The 10,308-nt window shown below is 39.7% G+C and overlaps 1 protein-coding gene across 1 annotated transcript in view; it reads left to right on the plus strand.

Moving 5' to 3' along the window:
- LOC102827704 (proprotein convertase subtilisin/kexin type 5-like) overlaps positions 1-10,308 on the plus strand; it is a 472,359-nt gene that overhangs the window by 439,107 nt on the left and 22,944 nt on the right. The window contains exons 13-14 of the mRNA XM_006834928.1: positions 109-245; positions 7,477-7,620. Of these exons, the coding sequence (XP_006834991.1) occupies positions 109-245; positions 7,477-7,620 (281 nt within the window). The remainder of the gene's footprint in view (positions 1-108; positions 246-7,476; positions 7,621-10,308) is intronic.

Consider the following 10,308-nt stretch of genomic DNA (forward strand, 5'->3'; position numbering starts at 1 on the left):
CTTGTGTGCATATTCCTAACTTTTTTTTGCCGGATGGATACAAAAAATAAACAAAAACCCATTGATCCTCACTTAACACACAAAGCAGTGATTATGATTTTCTTTTAGGCTCTTTGATCATTCCATGGAAGGATTTAAAAACTGGGAGTTCATGACCATCCATTGCTGGGGAGAAAGAGCATCAGGTGACTGGATCTTGGAAGTTTATGACACGCCCTCTCAGCTGAGGAACTTCAAGACTCCAGGTGAGAACTCCTTTTGTGTGTGTGATTCTGTGCTGTGAGTTGTCTCCATGTGTTCAGGTGCTCAAGATCACCATTTGAAAGATAATGAGCTAAGGATAAGGAATAAAGAATTCATATATATAAGTATAGGAGTCCTGGTGTGGCACTATGAGTTAATGCGCCGGACTCCAAAGCCGTTTGACCTGCAAGGTCAGCAGTTCAAGCTCACCAGCTGCTCCTTGGAAACCCTATACAGGGTCGCTATGTGTCAGAATCAACTCAACAGCACTTAACAACAATGAATAGGGTAAAAGATGGCAACTTATGATTGATGTTTCAGAACATATGGACTGCATCTCTAACATACCAGTCTTGTCCACCTACAATGGGTTATATTGCACACTCATAATTCTTCACAAGAAGAGCGAGGCTTCCGTAGCTATCTTTTTTTTTATTAGTATTATTCTGCATTTACTTGAGATTTAATTTTTCAGGTCAGGCAAGATATTAGATTGTCCTTTGCCAACTAAACCAGTGACACCAAAAACGATTAATGGTATTCTGGGCTACATAGGTCCAAGAGCCAAGGAAACAGAAAATCTTCCTGAAATATAAAACATGGAAATTACAATGTTAAAAAGTGTCTTTTTAGACAGTCTCAAACTCTAGTGCCACCCTCAGCCTGTTTTATGCTAACCTATACAATTTGTTTGGAACATTAAAAAAAAGCCGGTACAAATGCAGCTCAAGGTGGAAGAGTGAACTGGTTTGTTGTGTTTGTTTCAGCAGCCCGTGTGGTGGGCCCAAGACTATACTCTGCACAGCGCTTGTCTCAGTAATGACTGAAAACTATGAGTATGTTTCCCACCCATCTGTGGGCGTGTCAGCTTTTTAATACTCTGCTCGGTGCAGCTTCAGAAAAGCCAGGCCTGAGGGAAATTAGGGGGCTGATGTCTAATGCTTTGCCATTCGTGATTGCAGAATCAATTACCCAAGACAGCCTGTCATTCTAAGAGTATGTGCCATTCAGATACAAGGCACAGAAGTCACCCAGAGAGCACAGGGATGAAGTGGGTATTTACTATGCTTTTGCCTCATCATCAGGGAAAATTACTCATTTGGAGAGATCCTTTTATCTTTTTCATTTTTCTTGTGTGGTAAAAATATATATGACACAACCTTTGCCAATTCAAAAACTTTTTACAAATACAATTCATTGATCCTGACTACTTTAATTATTTTGCACAACCGTCACAAGTTTCCATTGCCAAATTTATCATCATAAGCAGAAACTCAGTGCTTCCTAAACAAAGACTCTCCTTCTCCCCCTCCCTTCTGCCCCTGGTAACCACTAACAGACTTTGTCCTCTCTCTCCCCTAATCCTGGGTTGTGCTTCATCTGTGCTGCCACAGTGGTCCCAGAATCATAGAGGTCAATACCAGCCTGGTGGCCAGATGGTAGAGGATCAGAACCGGAGTTTCATTCAAGACTATCAGGGTCTCCATCACCTCTCATAGACATCAGAATATAATGTTGATCAATGTTTCATTCACAACTTAAATGTTTGTCAAGGCAGGGTTATTAGAGAGAGCATCTGAATTCATGGGACCAGCATTTCTAGGCACTTAGACTTCACCATCTCCTTGGTTCCCAGGACCTTCCTCTTTCCTTCCCTCTTCTTTAAGGCCAAGATCATGGCTTTGCCATGAACAAGCATGGGGCCATGCCTCTTACTAGGGCTATGCTTCCCTGACCAAAATGTAACTCCCAGTTGATCTGGGAGCAAGTATTAGTGAAGTACTCCTACATATCGAGAGACCTCAGAGAAGCAAATACTGCCAAAAATGTGACTTTCACTCACATTTTGTAATATATTGTAAATATATTGACTGCCATGGTTTCCAAGGGGCTGTGGCCTGGAGGTTAAAACAATCAAACAAGTGAGTACAAGAGGCTGTACTCTTTTATTATCACCAGGCACTAGCATATTCTAAAAGTCAATGATAAAATATTCCCTGGGAGCAGACTGCCACTCAGTGTAAACCATAGTGCACTGTGTTCATGGTGCAGGCACCAAGACTATCAGTCCCTCCACCATTGAAGGAATTTCTCATCTGTCCAGAACTGAGTGTGATTTTCTCTATTAAAATATCTCAGTGGTAGACTTGGTAGCCAGTCGCCATCCAATCCGTTTTGATTTATGGAACTTTATGTATGCCAGAGTAGAACTGTGTTCCAGAGGGCTGAGCTTGGGGGAAGTAAAGTACCAGGTCTTTCTTTCAATGTTCCTCTGGGTGGACTTGATCTTGCAACTTTTCATACCATCAAGTTCTCCTTCAACTACTTAAATATTCACATGTAACCTGAATCGCCTCCAATCATATTGGGAATTTTTTTATGCCTAATGCTATTACTGGTAGCGTAGTGGTTACGAATCGGGCTGCGAACCTAAAGGTCAGTGGTTCGAAACTACCAGCTGCTCCGCGGGAGAAAGATGAGGCTTTCTACTCCCGTAAGGATTTATACCCTCGGAAACCCTGTACAGGGTCGCTATGGGTCGGAACCGACTCAACGGCACGTAACAACAACAACAATGCTATTACTACATTGAAATCAAGATGCTTTAATAGAAACACATAGTCTTTGTGTATTCTTCCATTAACCAATCTTTCATTCCTGGACTGGTAAGGGACTTTTACTTTTCTGTTCATATGTGTCCATGTGTGTATATTTCTATCACTGTTTCTTGGGGGTACAAACCTGTATTTACTTTTTCCTATCTGATTAATGAGGGATGATTTCTTAGAAATCCAGATGGCTGTGTAGAATTGTTCTAATGCAATTGAATAGTAGAATCATCCCCCAAAATATAAATTCCTGGCTCCAAGATGAGTTTGTATTTGCTTATCATTTTTTTACATATGGTCTTTTTTATTAAAAATATATATTAAAATTATGTTTTGTTGATAAGGTTGTTGTTGTTGTTGTCCTACTTTGGTGTTTGTTTGTTTTGCATATTAAAATATCTTGGAAGGAGGCTAGCAAGTACAATGGATTTTTCTCCTTGCATATTTACACAGCCATTGCTTAAAAGAATGTTTTAGTTCAGTTGCAAATTTTTCTACATTGGATTAAATTGACAACAGCAACTCACAAAAAGAGTAGCTGTAAATCTTAGAGGGCAGTGAATTTATATTAATGGGGAAGAACCATTCAGAAAAGTAGGGTGGGAACAGTTGCACAATTAGAAGAATGTCATCAGTGCCATTGAATTATACATGTATGGTTCAATGGGATAGAACTCCTGGTGTTGCACTGTAGGATCAGCACTGGACTGTGAACCACAAGGTCAGCAATTCAAACCCACCATCAGCTACTTGGAAACCCTACACAGAGTTGCCATGAGTTGGAACTGACTCAAGGGTACTTAACAACAACAATTCAATGGGATAAAGTACTGAGCCACAAGGTCAGTTTGATGGATCAAACTCACCAGACACTCCTCGAAAACCCTATACAAGGTCTCTATGAATTGGAATTGATTTGATGGCATTAACAATAACAACAAATACATATAGAAGACTCCTTGTGTGGTGCTGTAGGATCAGCACTGGACTGCAAACCACAAGGTTGGCAGTTCAAACCCACCAGCTGCTCCTCAGAAATGCTATACAGGTTCACTTTGAGTTGGAACCGACTAAACAGCGCTTAACAGCAACAACAATAACATACATGTAGAAAGTGTTGACTTGGTATATGTTATGCTGTGTATATTTTCAACAACGTCTAAAAAAAATTTTTTTTTTAGCGTATAGAATAAAAAGCATGATAGCCCAAACACAGCCATGTTTGATGACAGTCATAGCTGAGATTAGAATTCTAAGGATGTTACTTAATAAATGAAAACTAAAGAGACCAATTGAACAGCAAGGATAACCCTAGTGAGCTTGTGGTGTACTTCAGAAATGGCGTAAGAAGGAAATAATCAATTTCAAGACTGCATTCACCAAAGCACTTACAAGGATAACTTCTCTAGGCACAAAATAATCTTCAGTAAAATGAACCAGACTTGAGGAGGATTGGTGGAGTGGATGACCTCGTGTTCTGATAGTTTATGTTCTGTTGGTCCACTGGAGAGATGCCATAAAAGACAATGGCTCCATTTGCATGGTTACTAAGGGCAATCAGTTAGGCCATCAATTTCAGGCGGCCTGTCACTCCTTGCCACTACTTAATGCACACCACCTAGAACTCTGAGAATACATAGTACCCCAATTCTGAAAAGTATAGTCTTTAGCTGAAAACTATAGTGAGTCCAACAAAAATCTGGCAGAGGGCAAACCCACATACAAACCATATACCATTCCAATAAGAATGTAAAAAAAAAAAAAGAAAATGAATTCATCATAGAATATGTTCATTATTAAAAGTCCAGTTTCATGGAAATGAGCAGGAAGCAGTATTGCATAATGGTTTAAGACCACAAGAATGGGTTGCTTCAGAATGGGTTATATTATCATTCTGTCCTCTTCATAACCGCTCTTACTATAATAATCTGGATAAATTATCCACCTCTGTGCCTCAGTGTCCTCCCCTGTATATTGGGATACTAGTGCCTACCCATCTGCAGTTTGTCATGTTTTGGTGGCTCACATGTTGTTGTGAGTCCAGAAACAAAATTTCATATTGTTTCAGTATTTCATATAGTAGTAGGGTCACCTGTAATGAACAAGTTGCAGTAGAGCTTCCTTCTGAAAGCCTTCTAGATCACAGCAGAACATTGCCTGACTCACTTGCTTTGGACACATCATTAAGAGGGATCGATCACTAGAGGTATGGTGATACAGGATCACCACTGGACTGCGAACCACAGGTCGGCAGTTCAAACGTACAGCAGCAACCTAGAAACCCTATCCAGAGTTGCTATGAGTCAGAAATGACTCAACGGCACTTAACAACAACAACAACACTAGAGGCAGGCATCATGTTTGGTGAAGTAGAAGGCTGATGTGGAAAAACCTCAGTGTAATGGTAACATGGATTGAATTGCATCCACCAAAAATATATGTCAACTTGGCTAAGCCATGATTTTCAGTATTATAGATTTATCTTCCATTTTGTGATCTGAGTCAGGACCAGTGGCAGTTATGTCCATGAGGCAGGACACAATAGGCCTTGAAGCAATCTCTTTTAAGATATAAAAGAAATTAAGCAAACCAGCAGAGATCAGAGGGACCCAACCCCCTACAAGAAAGAAGAGCTGGAAGTGGAGTGAGTCCTTTGGACCCAAGTCCCTGTGTTGAGAACCTCCTAGACCCCAGGCACATGAAGATCTCCAAGGGCCACTGGGTCCACAGATGCTGAAAGGAGAGAATGACCTTTTCCTGGAATTTAAAAGATAAGGAAAGCCTTTCCCTAGAACTGACGCCCTGAATTTGGACTTCTAGCCTTCTCAACTATGAGAGAATAAATTTTTGTTTGTGAAAGCCACCCATCTATGGTACCTGTGTTATAACAATACTAGATTACCAGGACAGATGGATTGGCACAGTAGCCATAAGAATGGATCCAAACATGCCAACAATTGTGAGGCTGCTGTAGGACCAGGACATGTTTCAATCTGTTATGCATATAGCCACCATGAGTAAGAATCAACTCAACAGCAGCTACTTATCTATCTTTCTCCTGGAGTCCTGGTGTAGCCCTGTGGGTTAATGTGCTGGACTGCAAAGTCGATTTGAATTGGCGGTTGGCGGTTCAAGCTCACCAGCCACTCCTTGGAAACCCTAAACAGGGTCGCTATGGGTTGGAACCGACTCAATGGCACTTAACAACAACAACAAAAATCCATTACCTACCTCAAGGTTATTGTTAAGACTGATTGGGATAAAGCCTCAAAACAAAACCTAATAGAACTTACCAAGCCCTGTGCTTGGCACATAGAAAGCACTTAGAAAGGCAAGTTGATACTTGGGGTGATTATGATGATGTCCTAATAGAAGAAGCATCATGACAACTGGATGTCACCACTCTCTGAAATGGCACAGCCCAAGCTTCTGACCATGTCTGGATTCTGTGTTTAGGCCAAGGAGGAAGGTTTTCTAAAGGGGGGCCTGACTTCCCAGCATATTTCATGTTTGTAATGGGTTTGTCTTCATCACTTCTGCTTATGGTTGATTCTTTTTGATGTGAATCTTATTAAGTTCAATGGCCTGGAGGCAGTTTTCCTTTTTTATTTTTTTTGTACAGTGAAGACTTTAATTTTCTGAAGCCAGGAAATAAATGAATCAATAAGGACTAAACTAAAGCAAAATGTTCCTTATGAGCGTGCCAGCCAACAGAAGTTGAAGCGCTTGCCTCCTGTCTCAAGGCACTCTTAAACAGAAAATGGTCTAATGCAGCACCGCCAAGTCGGGCTTTCGGCAATGATGGTCATCTTGTATGTCAATGCTTTGCTGTATAGGATCCACATATGGCTGTGTTGCACTTCAAATGCAGTTAATGGGACTGAGGAACTGAATTGTTGATTTTAGTAAATTTTAACAGCACAGGTCGATCAACCTACTGCTGGAGAGTTCACACTGGCCTATGATGACCTCGTGTGTATCCCAAAAGAACTGCACCCCATAGCGTGCCTTAAACGACCAATTTGACAGAAATAGACCACCTGACCTTTCTATGGAAGTACATTGGATTGAACTCAACCCTTTTGGTTAGAAGCCAATGTGTTAATCATTTATACCATCCACCCAGGGACTCCCGCAGAACTCTTTAAGACGATATAAATAAATGTATTCATGTATTCTTAAGATTGGATGGTTGGTTCGGGACTCGAGTGGACCTAAGGAATTGTTTTTTAACTATGTGTTGATAAACAAGTCAGATAGTGGGGGGCGAGGGGGAGTTCAAATAAGAGTTTTATGCCCAGAAAAAACAAAGTCTTCCATAAAATTCTGGGAATCCCTAAAATACTCACAATTTGAAAGTCAGCCCTTGATCCAGCAATGTGAGTTGTGTTTATTTCCCAGTCTTCATATGAAAAAGCCAATTTCTACTACTACATAGTAGGTGTTCAATAAATATATGGTGTGCGGGTTGTTGAATGGTTAATTCTGCAAACGGTGAAAACCTACATTCCTAAACTTGTATCTGATGTAATGATTCATGTGAATCAGATGAAAAGGAATAAAAGCTCTAATGCTAAAAACGTGGATGCTTGATCATGCTGTGGTTTCATTATTTTTTCTCTAGGTAAATTGAAAGAGTGGTCTTTGGTCCTCTATGGCACTTCCGTGCAGCCGTACTCGCCAACCAATGAGTTTCCCAAAGTGGAGCGCGTACGTTACAGTCGGGTGGAAGACCACACGGATGATTACGGCACAGAAGACTACGCGGGTAAGCTAGCTTCCACTGTCACGCAGCCTAAGAAAGAAAGCTCATATATCGGCATCACTCCGTAGGAAGTAAGCGACTGTCCGTATACGGACAGATTATCCATCAACTCTTTCTACCCACAAAATATGTGATATATGTTTGTGGGCATGTTTATGTAAATATGTATATGTATTTGGAAAGCACGGTTTCTGTTAAGTGCCATTGAATCGGTTCCGACTAATAGCGACCCTGTATAGGGTCTCCGAGAAGCGGCTGGTGAGCTGGAATCTCCAACCTTACGATTCAAACCAACTTTGTAGTCCAGTACATTAACCCACAACACTGTACCAGGACTCCCAGGTAGCACGGTAGCTCTGTATAATCAACACTGGATTGCGAATACTGTTGGCGCTTCGAGCTCATCAGCCATTCCCTGGAAGAAAGACGAGGCTTTCTGCTCCTCGTAAACCCCTTACATATTTGCTATGATTCGGAACCAATTGGATGGCACTTAAGAACAACAAAAATACATGTATTTTCTATAAAGCAAAACCCTTACTGTGTATTTAAAGGAAAAAGAACAGGCTGTCATTGAGTTGACGTTACTCAAGGTGGCCCCATGAGTGTCAGTAGAATTATGCCTTACAGAGTTTTCATGGAAACAGATTTTCCAGGCCTTTCTCCAAGGCACCTTTAGTGTGTTAAATCATCAAACTTTTTGTTAGTTACCTAGCACTTAACTGTTTGCACCACCCAAGAAACTTCTTATGCCAGATAGAGACATTTTTATAGCTTTTTGTTACACTGAAAATTGTATTATGAGTATTCTTGCTGAGGAGCCCTGGTACCACTATAGGATGAGCACTGGACTGCTAACCACAAGGTCAGTAGTTCAAAGTCACCAGCCACTCCATAGGAGAAAGATGACACTTTCTGCTTCTGTAAAGATTTATAGCCCTAGGCAAACCCTATTACAGGGTCAATGGATTGGTCAAGTGACAGCATTGATGGACTCAAGCATGGCAACCGTAGTGAGGTTGTCCCAGGTTTGGACAGTGTTTCGTTCTGCTGTGCATAAGGTCACTATGAGTTGGTACCAACTCTATGGCACCTAACAACAACAACAACATGGTTCAGAATCGACTTGATGGCAGTGGATTTTGGATTATTATTGCTGTTGTCAAGTATCCTCAGAAACTATATTTAAAAGACAAAATGATATTATACCCTACAATTGTTTAATTCATATTCTGAGACAAACCGTTTGCTTAGAGCTTTACATTCTTTTAAGCAATGTTAGAGTGAACTATGTCTTTCATTCTTGAGAGTTCTCTTCTGGGAACAACTGCATCAAAGGGAATAATCAGTTTAAGACCTTGGATACGTTTTGCCACTTTGCTTTCCAAACAAGAAGTTCAGTCTACACTATAATCAGCACTCACTACTGCCAGCATTGACTGACTGGGAAGAATAAAATATAGAAAAAGAGATGAAAAAAGAAAACACTTAAATTTTATAAATTTGATTGCTATTCAGTCTAAATATGTTTTTCTCTGAATTAATTATAGCTAGCTATGTTTTATTCATTATCTATCAGAGGTGGTGCTTATCTGTTTATAAGAAGTCTTTGTAGGGTTTTATTTCTCATGGTATCTCAGGTTTGCTAAAAACATTTTTCTCAGTTATCAATTGCATCTCAAATGTAATTTTTGTTTTTGTTTTGACATAATGAAATATTGGAGGGTCAAGTTTATAGATCCAGATACAACATATGATTTTTTTTTAAAATCATTTTTATCCTTTAAAATCAGGTAAATAACCATATTTAATTTTTGGTAAACTACTATTTTTACATTTGGTCATTAATTCACCTGGAACTTCTTTTAGATTTTGATACATAATGTTAAGTAAAGTTCTGTCTTTTATTACTTCCCAAATAGATTAGTGTCACTGGCCAAGTTACTATCCTTTCTTTTATTAGCTTAGAATGCTTCCTTCATAATAATCCACTAAGTTCTTATATGGAGTTCAAGTGTGGTACTGTGCATTAGTGTACTGGACTGCAAAGTCAGTTTGAACCATAAGGTTAGCGATAGATGCTCACCAGCTGCTCATTGGAAACTCTATACAGGGTTCCTATGGGTTGGAACCAACTCAATGGCACTTAACAACAATAAGATGTTCTTATAACAGGGTGTATTCTAGGCCCACCATTTCTTATTATCAACCTAATAATTCTTAAACTAACTGTTGTTGCTGTTGTTGGTAAGTGTCACTGAGTCAGTTCTAATGCATAGCAATCCTGTACAGTGTTTTTGAGGAGCAACTGGTGGGATTGAACCACTGACCTTACAGTTAGCAGTCCAGTGCTAACTCTGTAGCACCACACCAGGACTCTTCTTTAACTAATACTTCCTACATTATTTTAAATTTATTTCATCATATATTTTAATGTCTATAGAAAATCTGCTTCCTGTTTGCTTAGCAAATCTTGACCCGTTATTTTTCCAGATGAATTGTAGAATGATTTATCAAATCCTCCTTTAAAAATTCTATTAATGAAAGAATTAACAAAATTGACAGGCCATTGGCAAACCCAACAAAAGAAAAGAGACAAAAGACACAAATAACGTGCATTAGAAATCACATGGGTGATGTCACAACAGAACCAAAGGAAATCAAAAGGATAATAACAGAATACTATGAAGA

Source organism: Chrysochloris asiatica, unplaced genomic scaffold (genome assembly GCF_000296735.1).
Source record: "Chrysochloris asiatica unplaced genomic scaffold, ChrAsi1.0 scaffold00014, whole genome shotgun sequence".
In the NCBI taxonomy this organism is placed as follows: Eukaryota; Metazoa; Chordata; class Mammalia; order Afrosoricida; family Chrysochloridae; genus Chrysochloris; species Chrysochloris asiatica.